Source organism: Trachinotus anak, unplaced genomic scaffold, assembly GCF_046630095.1.
Source record: "Trachinotus anak isolate AG129_WGS33_773 ecotype Australia unplaced genomic scaffold, CSIRO_AGI_Tana_v1 ptg000003l, whole genome shotgun sequence".
NCBI lineage: Eukaryota > Metazoa > Chordata > Actinopteri > Carangiformes > Carangidae > Trachinotus > Trachinotus anak.
Window position 1 is genome coordinate 15,630,997 of NW_027273854.1, and position 21,170 is coordinate 15,652,166.

The 21,170-nt window shown below is 43.0% G+C and overlaps 1 protein-coding gene across 3 annotated transcripts; it reads right to left on the minus strand.

The window, feature by feature from the left end:
* Positions 1-959: 959 nt before the first annotated feature.
* Positions 960-20,021, minus strand: LOC139618274 (ras-related protein Rab-37-like). 3 transcript variants are annotated; one of them, XM_071474088.1, is made up of 9 exons: positions 10,698-11,197; positions 9,534-9,644; positions 7,418-7,459; positions 5,798-5,864; positions 5,512-5,564; positions 4,986-5,051; positions 4,083-4,139; positions 3,925-4,001; positions 960-2,142 (listed from the first exon to the last, which is right to left on the minus strand). In XM_071474088.1, the coding sequence occupies exons 1-9, from the start codon at positions 10,809-10,811 to the stop codon at positions 2,037-2,039; spliced, it is 693 nt and encodes a 230-aa protein (XP_071330189.1). In that variant the 5' UTR covers positions 10,812-11,197; the 3' UTR covers positions 960-2,036. The 3 variants fall into 3 exon arrangements, with proteins under 3 accessions (XP_071330189.1, XP_071330192.1, XP_071330191.1); XM_071474091.1 differs by lacking the exons at positions 9,534-9,644; positions 10,698-11,197 and adding exons at positions 15,100-15,210; positions 19,785-20,021 and having other exon boundaries at positions 1,897-2,142; XM_071474090.1 differs by lacking the exon at positions 9,534-9,644 and having other exon boundaries at positions 1,897-2,142; positions 10,698-10,935.
* Positions 20,022-21,170: the final 1,149 nt, after the last annotated feature.

Here is a 21,170-nt window from a genome sequence, read left to right on the forward strand (position 1 = left end):
AATAATGTCTAAGTTGTTTTTGCCCCAGTGCTAATAGTCACATAACACATGGTTATGACTTTTTTGAAATGCCAGTCTTCAGATTCAATTCTAAAGATCAATATGCACAAATTAGGCATTTTGTGAACCCTAACTAGAGATAAATTTAATAATTATAATAATGGTTGCCTTCAGTTTTTAAACTCCACATTCTTTTGAAGACAACCCAGAGAGACCTCTGACAGAGATATAGGTGGCACGGCTTTGAAAACAGAGCGTGCCCTGGCAGGAAAGCTGCTGAACCACAACTTCAGGCAGGATTTGACTTTTCAGCTGAGATTGCTTCCAGACCCGATAAAAGGCCAGTGACAGGATATCTCAACACTCTCCAACCTGGAAATATAAAGCTACTGAAGCATCAGCGCTGATAGCTACAGTATGTTTGACACATACAGCAGACCATTTAGTTGTTAATGGGAAGTCATCCAAATAATGGACTGAGGTTTTTTTTCACAGTAAGGGATGGAGAATGTACAGGCACCTTAATGTGTCTGCAGAGTGACTCATAGATGTGAGTGGGAGAGAAGGCGCACTGAATTCAGGTGTACAGCCCAGTACAGTGAATCATGAATATGCTCCATATAATGCCCACTGTCGTCACCACGCACATTAATACAAACACTGCACCCACGGTAGCAACAAAAACTTCATGGTTCAGATGTTGAGCAACCTTTAAAAAACAGTGAACCAATACGATGGCATGAAAGAGACTCTAAAACACACGTAGTGTGTACTATAACCTGTCTAATTGATAAAACACTTTTTTTTAGTGCTACATGCTGGATAATAAACAGGGTAGCTGCTGCCACACAGTGGCTTATTAACCTCAGCACATCCCAATGCTCCCACTCATCCTCTCCCAACCCCCAACACACACAATGACACACAGATGAGACTGACTTCAATAAAACAACGCCACATACATTACAAAATATACTTTTATATATATATATAATATGATAACAAAGCACTTTTTCATGGCACTTTGTGATCACCGTGATGCCTCAGAAGAGGGACAAATGTGACATCAAGCAAATTCGACAAGCAAACATTCATAATGAGGATTGTACAAAGAAACGAGTTACACGATGCGGTGCGTGAACAAATACAGCTTCAGTACAGCCTAGACAACAACATCCATCATTAAAGGAGACACAGGAATGTTTGGGAGTGCTGTCTGCATCAATGTGTGTGTGAATGGAAAAAGGCAAACTGCATGCTGAGGAAACTCTTAACTGAAGACATGAAAATAATGAAAATAATCTCTTTGTATGTAGCCTGGTGGGATGATCCTCCGGCACAGTTACATGTACAGTACTTTGAATGAAGTTTCACTGGCCCTGAATTGAATGTACAGACAGACACACAGTGGGCGAGCGCCCTCAAAACGTTGGCTTTATTCTATCTAACAGCAGTACAGATGTGAACAGACGGGATCATTTTAGCTACAATCTGACTGTGAGACTGAAGTCCACTCAAACACGCTAGATTATCAAAGGATAACAATATGAAGACTGTAAGGCCAAAAGGGATTCAGTTCACAGCCTGGTAACACTGGGATGAAACAAAGTAAGAGCTGCATGGCAAAATGCTATATCCACATCAACAGTCGTTTCATTGTTCGTATAAAACTGTCGATTATTGAGAGTGGAATAATAAATCTGTTTTCTTTTTGTCCCTGCACATGGATATAGCATTTCAGATTGTAACTCCTGACTTGTAGTTTGATACAACTGTCACCACAAAGACCACAAACATTTCTACACATGACATAAAAGAGATTTAAATTCACATTTCGTAAAAGGGATGGCGGCCAATCCAGATTCACCCCCATTCAGGTAAAAGCTCAGTGGAGAAGTCAAGGGCGTCCACTTCTCAGGTTCGGTGCTGGGATCGGCTTTTTTGTAGGAGAGCAGACATGTTTACCTCATTCCCACTCCCTCCCTCCCTTTTTCTCTCTCAGTGTGTGTCTCTCTCTGCCTGGTGATCAGCATCAGCTACACCAGGCTACAGCAGCCAGACTTGTGCTTCTGGGACTCGATGTAGTCGTGTATCTGGAACTTGGGCTCATTCGGCTGCTGTGTCGCTCTGTGCTTCAGCTCCCTGACAAAGAGAGAAGAGAAGAGAGAGAGAGAGGAAGTTAGATACAGAGGAGGTGGATGTGTGGGATGGAGCACAGACAGGGTGAGCAAATAAAGAAAATGAGAAGGGAAGAGAAATAAAACAAGCAAGAGTGTGAGGAAGAGAAACATCTCTGTGTGCTGAGATTTAATCAAAATGCCTCTGGCATGAATCATCCAATCTAACTTGCACTTAAAATACCCATCACACAAAGATAGCAAATCACTTATATTATTTTCTTCCACAGCTCTGGGAACATGCTGTGCAGAACAAACAAGCCCTTTCATATTTCCTGCCATTCAATAAGAAAGGTGTGTTCAAGAGGAAGTCAGTCAAAAAAGAAAAAAGAAAATAAACCCCAAAAGAAATTACACAGTTAATGTTTGAGCCTCAAACATGCACAATCCCATTATAACAAGTCAACAGGAACAAACATCAAATTGGCTGAAAAACATTAAGGTGTATTAGTTTCAGGAGTCGGAGGGAGGCTTGTGAGCATCAATGCCGCGTCAAAGAAAAGTATAAATACACAACCCAGAGGAAAAAGCAGAGAAAACTCAGTCTGCTACAAGATGTTGGCAGTATTCATGAAGCAGATTAAACTACAAACCTCGGTGTTTATTACTCTAGAAGCTCGACCCAAGCTAAACTGAAATTGGATTCATTTTGGTTTGTTTTGGCCTTTCTATTACAAGCAGAGAAAGGTGAACTGATTTGTTCACTGCAGAGGACTTTTTCTTTCAACGGAGATGCAGCTTTTGAAGCGTAAAATATTCGTTTTGGAGATCACTTGTAGACGACTCTGGAAATAAGAAAAGCATTAATAACTACTCTGTATTATCCCCGAGTGTATTTGTTTTGTTTTTTTCAATCTTTTCTCTGTTAATGGTTTTTATTCCTCCTCCATTACTCTCATTTAGATGGGTGGTGGGGTGTAGAGAAAGGTGCAGCCTACACCTGTCGCTTCTTTCCAGCAGCTTGTAATCAAAACATGAACAAAACTGTTATGAGACCTTGATTTTGAGCTCAAGATAAATACACATGAATGACTGACCAATCATGTCTCTAAAAAAAAGAAAAAACTTCCCACCTGCTTCATTCAGGGGATTTCTCCTCCCGTATCCATTACATTAGCAAAGCTACATTTATAAAAGAATTTTTAATTCATTGTGTTGTGGGATGGGTAAGTCGCAATACTAGAAAAGTTTTCTATTTTTGGATATGTTCATTCAGTAATTTTGTAATCAGAATACAACATTAAACACACTACATGTCAAAAATCATGTGGATGCTGTAATATAAAGATTCCTCAAAACTGGAATTAAAGGTTCTATCTCAAACCAGAGCCAATTGTCTGTAGCAATCTCCTTAGTTTTTTTTTCTTTAGTAGAAAATGAATGGCAAAGAAGGATTAGAGTAATAAATATTGAGCAGACTGGAAAATTTGCATCTTATCATTCATATCTTCTTTTGGCCACTTGGGGGGAGCACAACAAGCTGTAACCACATTATGTCATAATCAAATTGTTATGGAAAACCTTTTAGCAACTATTGCTTGCGACGATTAATTTGGAGCGATATAAGTCCAGTGTTCACTCTCCTTTTAGCTCTGTGTTGCTCGCCACCAACTCCTGAGGGAAATATCTGGCTCTTTAGCAGCTAAATGCTCCACTTTGGTCACCAGCTAGTTGCTAACTTGGACTGTATGTCGTTTGGTGGTGGGCAGCAGGTCGTGTACAGACTTAATAAGACTTTAAGACTTACTTTGCAATAGCGAGAAAGGCCAGCTCCACGTTGACTCCTGTTTTCGCACTGGTCTCCATAAATGGTACACCATATTCCTAAGATGGAAAAAGCATTAGAAGAGCAAGTGGAGTGTCTGTTGCGGAAAATAAAACCACACTTGAGCCATTATACAATACCTTGGCCAGCTTCTCTCCTTCCTCTGTCTTCACGACCCTTTCTGCAGCCATGTCTGACTGTAAGACAGCGGTGGAAAGAGAAAACAAGTCATCGAGGCAGAGATGAAAGGTCACAGATTCACCATGCCGTTAGCTACAGTGATGCACCATCATGTCAATGCGTGCATCCCCTTATCTGGCTGCCCTGCCGCCAGCTGCTGAGCCAGAACTCCTTTAGACTGATGAGATGTCAGAAACCCCACCTCCAGCAGAAGAGCAGTGCACCCACAGACTGCTGCCACCAGTCCTGCTGCTCTCACAGCAAATGATCTGAGCTGCTGCTGTGTGACATCTATGACCCTGGAGAAGGGTAAATTCTCTCTGGGCCACCAGAGGGAGCTTTTAGATATATTAGCAATGACTGCTGGTTGCAATGAGACATGAAAATTAGTCCTCTTCAACAACAACAACAGAATCGTGAAGAAAATGGCTTCATGCAATGGAAGCGAACAGTAATTTGTGTGGCACTGTTTTGCAATGTATCCTTCCCTGTCATAATGCTCATATAATGTTGCTTTATGTGTAAGACCTTAATGCATTAATGTGTACTCTCCAAAGCAACAATTTTGTAAATGGACCAACATTATCTTAAATGCAGCATAATTCTTTTCACAGGCAAGAGTGCACATAAAAAACATAGATCAGTGAAGACACACAAGCACAGTTAACAGTGTTTAATAGGCAAATGTTAAACAAGGCGAGTGAGAGTTTGCATCAATGTATGTGCTGCACAGTGGAAGCATTTTCTGGCTTTTAAGCATTCTCATGCCTATCTCAATGTGATAAGAGTGTGTTAAAATTGTGCTAAGAGACCAGTTATCCTTCTGATCTTTTTATGTAACACAAAAAGGAAGCTTTGCTCACCTTGTTGCCGAGCAACATGATGACCACATCCTTCTGGGCATACTCGTGTATTTCAGTCAGCCAAGCCTTCAAAAGTACAAAAGACAGACAGAAATGGGAGGGGAGAAGATAGCAAGATTTGTCTATCAGCAAGGCAAATACCACAACTTGAAGTCTGCATTTTCCTTCTCCTCCTGTGCTGTGTTGTTATTATCATCCTCCAATCAATCGTGGCGATTCTGAGTCACTCTTATCCTTAAACACTTTTATTGCTTTTCATTACTGAAACTGGGAACTGTGCAGCCAAGCAAATGATAACATCATGTCATTTCCAAAAAGGGCTGTGAGAAAATGTTTGAGGCCCTCATAGTACTTTGCATGTAAATAGACAGAATGAAACGTTAAGCTTGAAAGGGTTTAGGAACAGGAAGTGAAAATTAAGAAAGAGCAGAGAGAGAGAGAGAGAGAGAGAGAGAGAGAGAGAGAGAGATAGTGAAAGTGAGAGGGGGAGAAAGAGAGAGAAAGAGGGAGGGAAAAGTAATCTTACCCTGATGTTGTCGAATGACAGCTTGCTGGTGATATCATAGAGCAGAAGTAACGCTGTAAAAGGACATAGAGGAGCAGTTTGGTTGAACCATTATTGTTATCTGCACCCTGTCTTATGTAACACACACATCAACACCTACACAAGCTTTTTATGCACACTAATAAACACTACACATCTTTGCCATGTTGCTTCCTTACTAGGCCTTCCCACACACACACACACACAGACACAGAGAGAGAGAGAGAGAGAAAGTATGAGGAAGTGACATATAAAAAGCAAAGGTTACCCTGGGCATCTCTGTAGTAGGCGTGCGTTACACTGCGGAATCTCTCTTGACCGGCAGTATCCCAGATCTGCATAACAAACCACATAGTTTTGCTAATGTGGGAACACCAAAATCATGGCATTTGTTCTGATTAAAAAAAAAAAAAAAAAAAAACCAGAACAAAATTTTGCTTGCTGAGATAGTTACAGCTAGCCGTTGTTTTTTATTTGTTCCCAATAAATGAAATGTAGCCGATGGCATCAATTGAAATGAATTAACATCTTGGTAATTTATCACTTTATTCACTCGTATAAATAAGGCATTTGGTCAAAGATGAATAAGCTAGTTCTGTTAAACGGAAGGCTAATTAGCCTAACTTAGCTGAGTAAAACCTCGAACAAACTTTGAAGTGAGTCCCCTAGAAAGCCAAAATTCAGTAACACATATTTAGTCAAAATTTAGTTAAGGCCAGAATCTGAATGAATTTTTTTTTTACAATTGTTATGCCACAGATTAGGCAACAAAGAAAAAAACTTTCTGAACAGTTTAACAGCAAGCTGCTAAAGCTAAAAAAAAAACCTAGCTGTTTCCTGTAATTGAAAGACATTGATAAGATAATTGTTTGTTGTAAAGTAGCAGGTAATAAAAAAACACTGTTTTAGCAGAGTGGGAAACTGAACATCCTGAACAATCCTTAAAGGATATCAAATAGTCAAACAGCGAACCGCTAAGTCATTTTTTCACACCACCTAGCTCTTTCCTGTAAGTGAAATTTAATTTGTTATCCCCCATATTCTTGCTAAATTTGGTTGAAGAGAATAAAAACAGCTAAACTAAAAGCTAAAAGGTAAGCTAGCTAACTAGCCAGTGGCAGAAACTGCCGTCTCAGCTTTTGACTCAAGTAGGCTTCACAGTTTGATGTGGTGAATTTTGTCGATTCCACGGTTAATATTTACAAATGGCAGATGGAAAGCTGAACACATTTTGTTTGTTGATGCTGTCTTTTACTCATATTTTTATAAAACACATAGAGTGATTATTTTATTTTAAAAATAATTGACTGTTTTTGTAAAATAATCTGTCAAAAAACACAGAAAATGAAAGCATTACTTCCATGTCACACAGTTTATCCAGTCAGCCTGAAGACTAAACATTTTTTTCCAACCTTATATTACAGCTCCCTGTCTTTGTGTGACAGTTGGCCTATAGACTCATGGCATCTGTCACGGGCCTTGATCATGTGCAAGGCTCGTGCAAGAGAAGAGAAGCGGAGGATTTACTCAAACAAGCTCAGGAATCTAATCTTGGCACCTCCCACTCAGTGTTGAATGAACAGGTTTTAGTAATAGACGGGTATGTGCCTTAGATTAACACCATGCTGGCACATAACCTTGCAGAGTCCCTTACACTACACCATACCACGCTGAATATAAATCAGAGACTTTGATTGGATCGGCAACGCAAACAATGACAAATTAGGTCAACTACTACTTGTGGCCTAAATTACTTTTTCGGATTCATTTTGATTCTACATAATCTACAAGGGCGGTTAAGGTTGTATATGTGGCTGCCAGGAAGATGAGCTGATGGTGCATTTGGTGAGCTGAAATGTACGTTTGGTGTAAAGGTGCATGCTCTTACCTGGAGTTTGACTTTCAGGTTGTCGACATCCACCACTTTATTCTACAGAAACGAGAAGCGCTGTGAGAGACTGACAATTCACCATATGCTTCAGAGACTGGAGTGATGTGAAAACTGTACAGACATGAATGACGAACATTACAGCAGACTAAAAAAGCTCAGAGGCACGGCAAGAAACAAGACAACTAAAAGTGGCTTTGAATGCTGGCAGAGAAAGTAATTTGCAACACCCACACAACAACAAGGTCCTGGGATTAGACTTAATTACACAACAGTGAGAAAGACGACTGGCAGCATAACAACTGACTCCCCCGTTAATTTCCTGTAGCCCCGTAGGGGTGCCCTCTGATTTCCAGTAGAGCAAAGATTGGCTTAAAATAGTTTAGGCACAGTGGCTAAAAAAGGCAAAATGTAAATGGGCTGGAGGGGGAAAGCTTTGCAAAAAAATAAAATAAAAATCTCCTGAAAGAATTAAGGTTAAAGTGGAAATAAAGGATAAACATTCTGTATTATCACATGCGTGCTTAGACATGCAAAGAAAAAAACAGATTCTTCAGCGTTCTCTTTTGTGGGGTTGAGGGGGTATTGTGGTTGTCTTGTGTTACCATCACCTGCTACAGCAACAGGCACAGGTCAAAACTGTGTTTCAGTCTTGTGCAGCAAAAACCACCAAAGAGAGAGAGAGAGGCTGAGATGAAGGAAGTGTGGCTTGCAAATTCAGCACTTCCTCAATCACTTCATAACTTCATATCAGTGACAGGTCACGACAAACAGCTTCTGCCTTTCCTGGGAACGCACAAAAATGTGCACAAGGAATGCAAACATAGCTACACGGTAATAAAAGAAACCTCTGCAATGTGAGCAAAGCCGTCACTGGAAGCTAGAGTTGCCACCTGCTGAATCCTCTGCTTTGGCAGAACGGACATGGTTCAACCCCTGCATTAGTTGCCATGGGTTTCCATTTTCCCCCCAATTATGACGTGAGAGGAGCCTGCATGCTGAGTAACTGCTACAAGGAAGCATGCCGAAAATAGACCAGCCATGTTACAAGCTGCCACAGCAGCCTGCCTGCCCATCCATGCACAGAGGACAAGCTCAGCATATTGACTCCACTCTTTCTGCTTCTCAAATGACTCTGTTTCTAAGCAGCTTTTGCGCCCGTTCATAAACAAGCGAGAAAACAAAAGGTAATTGCTTACACTAACAGCCATTCTTCTGAATTAATAGCCTGACACTTAATCCAGCATGTTTTTCCATATGAATGTAAGTGTAAACCAGTGTCACGTCACCCTTTTAATGCATTTTATGAATGGATTCTAACTGCAGTACCTGTTGCTTGAATGGAGCCAAATTGTGCTTTTGAATAGAGAGCGTCCATGTAGCTCTACCCACTAGGCATCCAGTATGCTGCCACATCGTCCACACCGTCATCCAAAGAAGACAATACATGACTCTAGCTAATGCAACACAATTTCCACTTTAAACCACCCCTCCTTGACTTGCCATTAGTGTAAGTGTTTTGCGTTGATTGAGGGAAATGGGAGGTGGGGGCTGCAGACCACTCACTCCAGCCTATTTTCATGTTCAGCCCCAGTGGAGGAGGATATTTAGTAGAAATTGGCTCCAAATTCAGCGACGGTGTCACCGTGTGCGTGCACGTGTGTGCATGAGGTGTATGTGACTAGGTAAGAGCTCGTCTGTCAGCAGTGTGACTCCTCCAGGACCAAGTTGAGCTGCAGCCAATCTTTCCAGGAGACAGGGACGTGGGCAGGCATCTGCCAAGACATTTATGAAGCCATCCACAAGCGCCTCGCAGCACAAGTGGTCTGTGAACTTGACTGATTGGTGAGAGGATTTGTACATTTGGTGCTATCATCACAGAGTGACGAGGTGTTCAGCTTTGGGGGAAAAAAAGGCGATAATTGGTCTTATGTCACTCTAACAAGTGGATGCCTTGTTTCTTTGTAAATATCATTATGTTGTTTTTCAGATTGCAGTGTCTCATAGGTGTAACAAGAATATAACACAAGTGACAAACCCTTAATGCCTCATACAGAAATAATGAACATTATGAGTCATTCTGTGAGTCAAGACTGCTCAACAGTATCTCTCTCACCCTAAAGTCTATTCCAACGGTGGCTATAAAGTTGCCGCCCAGAAATGCCCCATCTTTAAAGCGCACCAAGACGCACGTCTTCCCCACGGCCGAGTCTCCCAGCAGCATCACCTAAAGCAAACCCACCACCAGAGAAAAGGACAACAGGTTACAGCTGGCCAAAAACATGACTGACAGCCTTTACATGATGGTAGAATAAGAATAACAATCCCCAAAAGGACGAAATTAAAGCTGATGATTTTTGCATTTGAGTGAAGACTTATTTCACAACTGGGATCATGATGATTGAGTCAGATCTCATTTTGGTGAGCTTTCAGTTACTGTGTCAGCTCACTGAAATGTTAAAATGATATGGCAAACAGAGCAACAGCACAGATAGTGTTGTGATCCACCGCTGACGGAGCTGCCACCAACATGTGACACGCTGCCAATACTGGAGAAGGGGGTTCAAGATGTTTGCAGCCAACTCTGTAATTTGACTCTCATCGTTTTTCAGCGTGCATCCTTCTCCAAAACTAATCAATGTCATTACAACAACAGGATGTGTAATTATACAACCCGTCCGGCAGCGAGTGATGTAAACCTTAAATGTGATCCAAACAGCCCTGGCGGGTTCACATGCCGCGTTAACCGTCAGATAGCGGTGCAATTAAACTTCAATTCAACTTTTCCTTTTGTCTTGAGTCCTTATAAAGCAGTTACAGGTGTGCCCGTGCAGCTTTTGTGAATATCTAATGGGAGGGTTTGTAAGGAGCAACAAGTACACCCTCAGCAAATATTTGCATCTCAAAAAGGGCGGACAAAGCAACCTCGGGAGATTTCAAGGCTCAGGGCGACTCAATGCACTTAATACACATTAGGCTGATGACTTGGAGTGTGTCGTCAGTGTGCAAACAGTGTGCATGGCCTGTTTAACACGGAAAATGCACGAAGCCAGCCCGATCAGCCGAGAGTCGCCGCTTTTCACCTCGATGATCTGTGAGCGCTGCACATTCCCCACATGTGAGGAGTAAATATTCATGTTGCTGCCGCTGCTGCTGCTGCTGCTGCTGCAGGTACACCCGGTTGTTTCTGTGTACAGTAAATCTAAACACCTGTTCCACCATCGAAGAACAAAAAAAAAAAAAAAAAAATCAACTCACATTGCGAGACGGAAATACACACCTTGAAGGCAATATCATAATATTCGTTAACAGAAGCGCATCTCTCCAGCACATATTTTGAGGTTCCGTTTCTAGTCTGCTTGTCCGTCAACGATGTCTTTCTGTCCGTGGACATCGCCGATGCTGAGAAGAAAAGTGTGCAGGTTGGGGAGGGGGGGGGGGGGGGGGGGGCACACCACAGTTGTCTCCGAGATGTGTCCAAGAAAGACGCGCACGGTGTCTGAGAGATCTCCGCCTCTCAGTCCCGGTCTCCGCCAGCCTCCAGCCCTCCTGCTCGCATAGTACTGCGTGTGGCCGCAAAATGATCACCAAGCGCTCCCCGAGAGAGAGAGAGAGAGAGAGAGAGGGAGAGGGAGAGAGAGAGGGGGGGGATGTATAACAAAATAAAAATCAGACTTTAATTTCGCACGATCGAAAGACGGAAGCGACGATGAAAACTTGAGAACAATCGGCGGCGGCGGCGCTTCGGCGTCTACATCGACCACCAGTCAAGAAAGCTGTGATGACGAGCAGCCGGAAACATTGCTGCGGTTTGGCAGAGCGCAGCGGCGCGTCCTGGCGTGGGCAGATGAAATATGAAGGGACGTCGGCAGCTCCGGCAGCACCAGTCTTTTCCTGAGGCATCAGCCTGTCTTTCAGCCTGTCTTTCACTGTCCCCTGAAGGGTGACTCATCCGCTACAGGTGGCGCTGGATCACTGACGGGGTCAAAAAGACGAGGGCGAGGGGCCACGCAGGCTCCACTCTGACCTGTTGGTCAAAATCAGACGCGGTGCACAATATGAAATGCAACCTCAGGGGTTTGCGCACGTCTGCTCCAAAAACCAAACTTTTATTTTCCCCTTGTAAGAACATGTCAAGAAAATGACATCAGAATCAGAATCAGAATCAGAATCAGAATCAGAATCAGTTTTATTGCCAAGTATGTTTTCACATACAAGGAATTTTTTCTGGTGATTGGTGCAATTGATCAGCAACAGTGGGGCTCTCTAGCCTTGTTGATGAGGCTAATAGCAGATGGGAAGAAGCTATTTTTGTGGCGAGAGGTTTTGGTCCTGAAGGACCGCAGCCTCCTGCCAGAGGGGAGTGTCTCAAAGAGTTTGTGTCCAGGGTGGGAGGAGTCAGCTACAATCTTCCCTGCACGCCTCAGAGTCCTTGAGGCGTACAGGTCCTGGAGGGATGGAAGATTGCAGCCAATCACCTTCTCAGCAGAGTGGATGATACGCTGCAGTCTGTTATTGTCCCTCTCCGTGGCAGCAGCGTACCAGATGGTGATGGAGGAGGTGAGGATGGACTCGATGATGGAGGTGTAGAAGTTCACCATCATAGTCCTTGGCAGGTTGAACTTCTTCAACTGCCTCAGGAAATACATCCTCTGCTGAGCTTTTTTGATGAGGGAGCTGATGTTTAGCTCCCATTTGAGATCCTGTGTGATGGTGGTTCCCAAGAAGCGAAAATGCTCCACGGTAGCCACGGGGGAGTCACACAGGGTGATGGGGGTGGGTGGGGCTGGGCTCTTCCTGAAGTCCACTATCATTTCCACTGTCTTCAGAGCGTTTAGCTCTAGGTTGTTCTGCCTGCACCAGGTCACCAGACGCTCAGTCTCCCACCTGTAGGCAGACTCATCGCCATCAGAGATGAGTCCAATGAGAGTGGTGTCGTCTGCAAACTTCAGGAGCTTGACAGACTGATGGCTGGAGGTGCAGGTGTTGGTGTACAGGGAGAAGAGCAGAGGAGAAAGAACGCAGCCTTGTGGGGATCCAGTGCTGATGGTCTGGGAGTCAGACACGTGCTTTCCTAGCTTCACGTGCTGCCTCCTGTCAGACAGGAAGTCGGTGATCCACCTGCAGGTGGAGTCAGGCACGCTCAGCTGGGAGAGCTTGTCCTGCAGCAGAGCCGGGATGATGGTGTTGAAGGCAGAGCTGAAGTCCACAAACAGGATCCTGGCATAGGTCCCTGAGGAGTCCAGGTGCTGGAGGATGAAGTGGAGAGCCATGTTGACGGCGTCGTCTACAGACCTGTTGGCTCTGTAGGCGAACTGCAGGGGGTCCAGGAGTGGGTCAGTGATGGATTTGAGGTGGGACAGGACAAGACGCTCAAATGATTTCATGACCACAGAGGTCAGGGCAATGGGTCTAAAGTCATTTAGTCCTGTGGGCCTTGGTTTTTTGGGGACAGGGATGATGGTGGAGGATTTGAAGCAGGCTGGCACGTGGCAGGTCTCCAGTGAGGTGTTGAAGATGTCCGTGAACACTGGAGACAGCTGATCAGCACAGTGCTTCAGGGATGATGGAGAGACAGAGTCAGGACCGGCTGCTTTGCAGGGGTTCTGCTTCTTAAAAAGCCTGTTGACATCTCTCTCCAGGATAGAGAGAGACGTTCCTTTGGTAGGGGAGGTGGGGGGTTCTGATGTGGCTCTGATGTGGAGGTTAGTGTCAGGCTTGTCCCACTGTCTTTCAAAGCGGCAGTAGAACTCATTCAGATCGTTGGCCAGACGGAAGTCATTAATGGAGTGGGGGGGTTTAGGTTTGTAGTTAGTGATCTGTCTGAGCCCTTTCCAGATAGAAGCAGAGTCGTTGGCTGAGAACTGGAGCTGAAGTTTCTCAGAGTACAGTCGTTTAGCTTCTCTCACCGCTTTGCTAAACCTGTACTTGGACTCTTTAAACTTGTCCCTGTCCCCACTCCTGAAAGCTTCCTATCGACATATCCTATTATCATAAAAAAGTTCCCTTATTATTTTTGTAGCTTCTTTAGCAACCCATTTTCTATAATGACCCCCCCTCCCCCTCCCTCCCTTACAGAAAATTAATAACAAATGCAATTCTCTTCTTGCCAAGAGCAGATGATTCTATAAATAGTCCCAATCCTTTTATTTAATTAGCGTGTAAAAACATGTTGAACATGGTTTCACAGAGACTCGGTTTCCCGACCAAGTCCGAAGAGGAATCTTTTCCCTGTAGTGTTTGTCTCCCCCAAGTGTACAAGTGGAGAGGAGGAGAGCAGCGCCCCCCCTCTCTGTGGTGCTTCACAGGCCGAGTGACAAATGGCCAGAGATCAGTCATGTTACATAAGTGACATGTCACCGTTTCATCAAACGTATGAACTCATCACTCTGTGGCGCAGGAGGCTGCAGGCAACCTGACAAACCATTTATTTGCGCACGGAGTCGATTGAGTGGGCGACTGATTTGATCCCGAACAGGGTCGCATAGAAGTAAAAGTTGCAAGATGCACAACAATGTGGATCACTTTAAAACATTTCACATCAACTAAACTGTCATCGCACAGCAAACTCCTGTTGCGTTCTTGCATCTGCGTATTTACCTCTCCGCGCGCTGTTTTATAATCCATGGTCGAAAGCAGAGAGGAGACATTTCAGAATGAACGAAGAGGCTGAAAACGCTTTGAATGCAAAAATGTATTAATGTATTCCAGCCGACTGAGCCGCAACATCAAATACTTATGAAACCGCACAAACGCTGGATACATTTTCACCTCATGTGCACTTAAGACACTTTATTTTGATCGTCTGTGCCGAGTCCTATCAAAATGAAGACAAACCCCCCCACAAAATGATCCATGTATATTTGCAGGTGCTGTCTTACGCATGACTTTAAATCCAGCAGATGTTTGAGCAGAGTGACTTTTTTTTCCCTGTTACTCATTTCTATAAAACCAATGCTAATGCAAAATGGCAAAGCCAATTTTATACTCTCTCACAGATTTCTGCCTCCTCTTTGCTGCTCTCATGGCAGTGACACCAAGCCAAAGTTGTCACTGTCACAGCAGAAAAATCATGCTCTAAATGAGCCATACATCTTTCCTGTTTGTCTCCTTTTGCCCCCCCCCCACCACCACACACACACACACACACACACACACACACACACACACACACACACACACACACACACACACACACACACACACACACACGTCACAAAGCAGAAAATCAGCCTGGTTTAAAGCAGCTTTGTTACAAACATCCAGCAGCAAACTGCCTCCTGCCATGACATTCATTAGCTGTGCTCTCTTCACAGTAATTTAATCATAGCAGTGGCATCATTAAAGATAATAATGTTCCCTCTATCAAGCAACGTCCCCCCACCCACCCCCCACACACGGTAAGGATCTTAATGAATGCAGTGAGAAGATGTACCATCCCACACTGGAGGACACCACTGATTCATGCTGCACTTCACTGACACACTGAGGGAGTCAGACCCTCCACAGCACAGAAACAGAGAACATTTGCTTTGCTGTTATGTCACAACTTCAGCAAAAACAGCCCATCACGGCGACAGTGTCCTTCTCATCACTCGGGCGAAGTCGACAGCCTGGCTGAGGGGGGGGGGGACAAAACGCAGACGAGGGGATGCCAGTGAGAACAAAACCAATTCACTCACTGTGAAGCCAATGCCGACGGTGGCAGTGAAGGAACCTACGATGAACTTGCCCTGGTCGTACTGAACCAGCAGGGAGGTCTTGCCCACTCCACTGTCTCCCACGAGGATGGTCTGCAGAGAGAGTCACAGAGAGAGGCATCATCATGTAGGGCCTAGATCCAGGCCCCACTGCTGCCTCTGCACACATCGCCTGAGGCCAGGACACTGTGTGGGCACATGGTGTGGGTTACTGTGCACGTTCATCTGTTGCTCAGTGCACAGCCCCGTGCTCTGTGATGTGATGTGACAGCTGGAGGTTGGCTTCACATCTTCAGAAGGAAAGGGCAATTCTGCAGTGCTGAACTGGGAATGTACTGGGGAATGTGTGTGTGTGTGTGTGTGTGTGTGTGTGTTTTTGGGCCGCTGTATTGTGTCACTGTATCAGAAATAGCTACTCACATCTCAGGCTCCATGCTCTGTCTTTGTTTTTGTTCTCTCTGTCTAATTTTTTAACCCGTGTCACATGGTCAACAGCAGTGGTGGAAAGCAACTAAGAACATTTACTCAGGTTCTGTGAAATACTGGGAAATATTTCAATTTTATGCAAATGTAGACATCTATTCCACTAGAATTCAGAGGGAAATATTCAGGTAAAGAAATAAATATTATTTATACAAAATGTTTAATATTAAACCACTGGTTCCTATTTTTTTTTTTTTTTTTTACTTGTGGTGCCCTTTGTCATGTTTCAGACATCTATGAGTTGTTTTCAGTTTCACTTGAGAGTCATTTCTCCTCTAAACCTCTCAGATGGGCTCATTTAAATAACTGTCCGAGATCCAAGGAGGTAAAATGCTCCAATATTTCACAAAAATAAATAAATAACTAAATAAAGATTAGAGAAAGGTTTTATAAAATAGATATAAATTTCTGCAACAGAATTTTGTTTAATCATCTCATGACCCCTAAGATTTACTTGGCGGCCCTTTATAGGGGCTAAACCCCCATGTTTGGAACCACTGGACTGCTACCCTAATTATATAAAGTAGTGATGCATCAGTAATAACAATAGTGATGTCTTAATAAAGTCCTTAAATGCAGGACTTTTATTTGTATTTTTATGTTGCTTTAGCGGTGCTTTTACTTTGGTAAAGAATCTGAGTCCTTCTTCCAGCACTTTTCAGGAGCCACAAATCAAAGCTCTCACACACACAAGTAAAAACAAACAGTCAAAGCAGCCGTGATAACCATCATTTCTCACGGTCATGTGTTACCCCAGCAGGGATGTGCGGTTTTGACACCACAGAGCTGGACGTAGGCATCAATTCGCCTTGTCGCCATGGTTATCGTCTCATTGGGAGCTGGTGGGTCCAGCCTGGAGCTCCCTCGCAGCAGATGCTTGCCTCTTTTATTGACATTTATCACCCACCCTCCTCCTCCTTCTCCTCCTCAAGCAGGCCAGCCAGCTCTGCTGTTTGCCTCTTATCTGCAGTTTCAAAGTGCCCACATACGGCGCAGCATCACAGCATGCAGCTCTCTGCCACTCACAATACGTTCACTGCACAAGTTCTGCACATTGGACTTCGCTCTCCCATTGAAAACATAACTTCCTGACAGTTTGAGTGGATGCACAGGGTGAAAATCAGGTTGTTTTTTTTTAAAGTGGATGTTTGCAGAGCCCTCACTGAAGATGCAGCCCTCTGAAATGCTGAGCGAAGCAACAATTTCTTATACTGCGAATATAGAAAAAAGCCCCAGAAATCCAGCAAATAGACCTCTTATCTTTTTAAACAGAGTGTACAGGACATAAATCATCTTTACGTGGGATGCAGTTGTTTTATTTTTGAATAAGAAAGTGTTTGCTGACGTTCCTCCACAGTGGGAGTGGAGCACAAACTGGCCCTCCAGTACAAATAACACAGACCAGAGGCGAGCCGCTGTGCAGATGACTCACTGTACGAAGGGGAAGTTGTTTAGTGTTTAGCAGCCCAGCGTGTAATCAACATATTACTATTTCATGCTTCCTTCATCAAATTTTTATGTTAGCATGTAAACGCTCTCAGGACTTACACTCTTTGAGCAGGAAGCAGCGGCATCAAGGGGGTAGTTTATCTCCAGGAAGCACATGGGAACTAATGATGGTGTGTATGAAGTATAAGGATGGAGGTTTACAGTGATGAGGGTCCTACAGTAGGGGAAGAGATGGTGACTGTATCTCCATGGCAACATGAGATTTCTCTGTGTTGTTTAGGTTCGTCACAAGCGAGTCCCAGAGATCTGTCATAATGAGACAGTTGCCATGAAAACTGCTGAGAGGAAACCTAAGATTCTCATGTTAGTGTCCAGTGAATCCAAACTCACTCAGTCACAAGTGTCCAGCCTCAGGGACCAGCAGAGAACTCATCAAGCAGCATACGTATATTTTGTCTGCAGTTTCAGGATGAATAACAGGCCCTGACTGAGATGTGTCTGTCATGACCTGCCCACACGCATTAATCCAAAGACTTCAAAGTATTTCAAGCAACCTATCATTGAAGAGCCAGGAGATGGCAATGTAATTAAGAAGCAGATGTTTTAAATGCGGATACCTTTACATTAAGCCTCCACATTAATAATTATTTTGGAACCAAAACGGACTGTACCAGACTTTAGAAAAATGGTATCCTTTCATGTGTACCAAGTTGCACGTGTTTGTATTTGACAGTGCATTCTCAAAGAAATTTCTATTTATTTTCTAGTTTGTCATTGAGACTTCTAGTAAGAGCGCTTAAAAGTTTACTGGCTATTTAGACAACTGAGGGCCAACTGGCCCATTTTAGACTGCAAAAAGCTGGAGCCATCTGTACCTAGTACACTGTGTAGTTTTTGGCATGCTGCAACTGGGCAAAACAACAAATATAACCACAAATTTAAATTACTGAGGAAGCTGAAGCCTGTTCTAGGCTCACACACAATGCACCATTTATTTCACAAATACTGAGCAGTTGAGTTTTTGGAGGTCTTGAAGTTTATGAAGGGATCAAACCATCAGAATAGCTGCAGCGGTGAAGCGATGACATCCACAAACAAGTCTGTAGAAGAACGCGTTGATTGGCCTTTTCAGATGAAGATGTATATGAGCACTGTAATAATAAGGTTAAAGGGCAAAGCTAATCCTACTCATCTCCACTGGAGACTTGTTGTTTAACTGACCCAGTTTTTTAGAGGTTTAGTGGTTATGGTTAGGGTGTGTCTCAAAAGAGTTAACGTAATGTCCTCTGAAGTGATGGAAACATGACTGTGTGTGCGTGTGTGTGTGTGTGTGTATCATGTGTATAAGTGGATTCATGCATCTGAGTGAGGAAGCTGCTGGTTTACTGCATGTGATCATACACAGAGGATTAAAACGATTCTAGTCATGAATACCAATGATGTACTAAATGATGTGGTGCACAGATAACAGCGGTGAAGCTGATCCAGGTGAAGGTTTTAATGTGAGCACCCCACCCACCACTCAGAGGTGTGGGGGACTCTTTATAGGAACACATTTCAGGATGGTCAAACATCACCCAAAATCAGATGTGTTTGAAACAGCTGTCATTTCGTAACAATCATTCTTGATTTTACTTAGATACATAAAGTGACATACCGTCAGACACGGTCAGAAACGTGTTGATTTAACTTGGCTGTAAAATTTCTGAGGCAATACAACCTGGGGAAGATTCATTAGTGGTAGGATTTGTCACAGATATTGTATTACATTAGATTGTACAGGTGTACCTAATGTTTTGTTTTTGTTTTTTCTTAGAAATTACCAGATGTTTACTGCAGTGGTTCCCAACATGGATCTTTTGCCATTTGGGCTCCTAGAAATATTGAAACTAATCATTTGAGAGGGTACATTTCTTTGGTTGACCTGCTCAGGACTCATAGGGTACAGCACATTTGTCACACGGTAGTGTGTCACACTGAGAAGCTGCTTTATTTTAATAGGACATGAGCCAGAAAGGTTTGAAACCAGTGGTTTACTATGGAGCCCTAAAGCGTTCAATATCAAATAAATAAATAAATAAGTAAGTTAGAAGTAAATAAATAGGTAAGCATGCAGTAACTGAGTAATGCAAGTCATTAAGAGAGTCTAACTGGCTCCGCTTGCTGCTGAGAGGCAGGGGCTGACAGATGAAGAGGAGGTGATGAAAGCACTGTCATGAAAAATGACTTTATTAAGTGTCATTAAGACAAATGCTAGAATGAAATAAAAACACACTGTTGAAAAAGAGTAATGATGTTATTTCATAAAATTATGAAATAATATAATTATGATATATAATTTAATTTCTCTAACTATTTAATTAATTCACACAACTAATTAATATGACCTTTTACTTCATTATGTATTTTTACTGATTTAATACCAAACTTTATGGGGTCCCATGGTTTACTGTATCTGGTATATTTATTATCGTAGTACAGTTATTAAGTTATAGGGCATCTGCTGGGGCAAATCACTGACAGTAGAGATCTTTAATACTATCACAAACCTTACCACATTACTTAGAAGCACAGTGTCTTGATGCCTAGATAGACAGACTTGAGTTTGCAAAATATAAAAACTGAATAACTAGACCTACAACAACTAAGAATATTGCAAAATTAAATGTCAAATTTCTTAGAGATGATTACTGCTATGGCTTTTGACAATCCTCATCAAAAGTAAAAGTAATCACCTTATGTGTTAGCTCTTCATTATAAGGGAAGGTGTTGGATGTGGGTGTCTGTCCATCCTCTGTGTCCGTGTCCACTACAGACGACATGTACGCGCTGTCTGAGCAAACCATCCCCGCCTCCTCCTTCCGTGCCACACAGGTATCATCCATGTCACTTAGTCTACCTGTCAGTAGTGGAGACGTTCTGGACAGCTGAGGTCCTGAAAATAAATTAAATCCTGTTTTAGTCCGGTTCTTCGTTTCCCCAGCCTGTAGCTCATCACCTCTGCCCCTTCTTTTGTGCAGGTTTATATCCTCAACAAAACGACGCACAATAACGAGTCATGTGGATAAGCACGCACAAACCTGACCATAAATATTTATATGAAAGGGTTCCGGTTAGAGACCAACACGAAAGGTGTAGCTTACAGTATTTATGAAGTAAAATCATGTTCAGCAGTTTTACAAGGAAGCATCAGGAGGAAGTGTTCAGCACCCTGGAGAGCGACTCTCCTCCTCATAAACATGTCCCACCCCCTCCATCTGCTTTAAAAGGGGGAAAACAGCATAGACAGACAATGTAAAGACATGTAAAGAAGAAAAGATAACAACAAAAACCTTCACCTAAGTGTTTTTTATTGAGTCATCAGTCAGGATGCCTATCCTATGAGTTTTTCCAGAGGCATTCAGCGACAGGCTAAAGTTCTCTACTCATATAAGAGCCATAGAGCCCAGGATGACTCACCAGCCGCCAGACTGCTGCTGGTTATCACAGCAGCACGGACGGAAACCTCAACATCCCAACAACATCCAAGATAAACAAAACAAAACAAAACAGAACAGAAGGTCTGCTTCAAATGACACTAAACAGGTGGACTGTCAAACACAACACAAGTAGTCAGCAGTTTTTAATAGTTTAACAGAGCACTGGAGATGAACGGACAACACACACTTCCTTTCAAAATGTGTAGAAAAATAACATCTGTTAGCGCCGATTACTCTGCTCTCTCATCTCAATAAAACTGGGGCTTCACTGAAGCAGCTGTACTGTGCAAGGTAAACAAGGTCACTTGAAAACTCATATAGTGGCCAACTATTATTTAAGTACATAAAAGGTCACATAAAACTAGGTAAAATGCAAACTAAGACACAGACAGGGGGGTTTACTGTCCTCTGAAAAGGCATTAATCTGCACATTTCTGGAAGCTATTATCCCGTATAAACCATTCATCTTTTCAGCTAAGTAAAGGCAGCTTAGATTCTCTTGATCACGCTAGAATAAAAACACGAACATGCTATGTACCATTTTTTGGTAGGTGGATTTGAAAAATTGAAATGCACCTTAAGAAATTAAATGAAAATAACCAACCAGTGAGGCAAACAGAGCACGCACGCACGCACGCACGC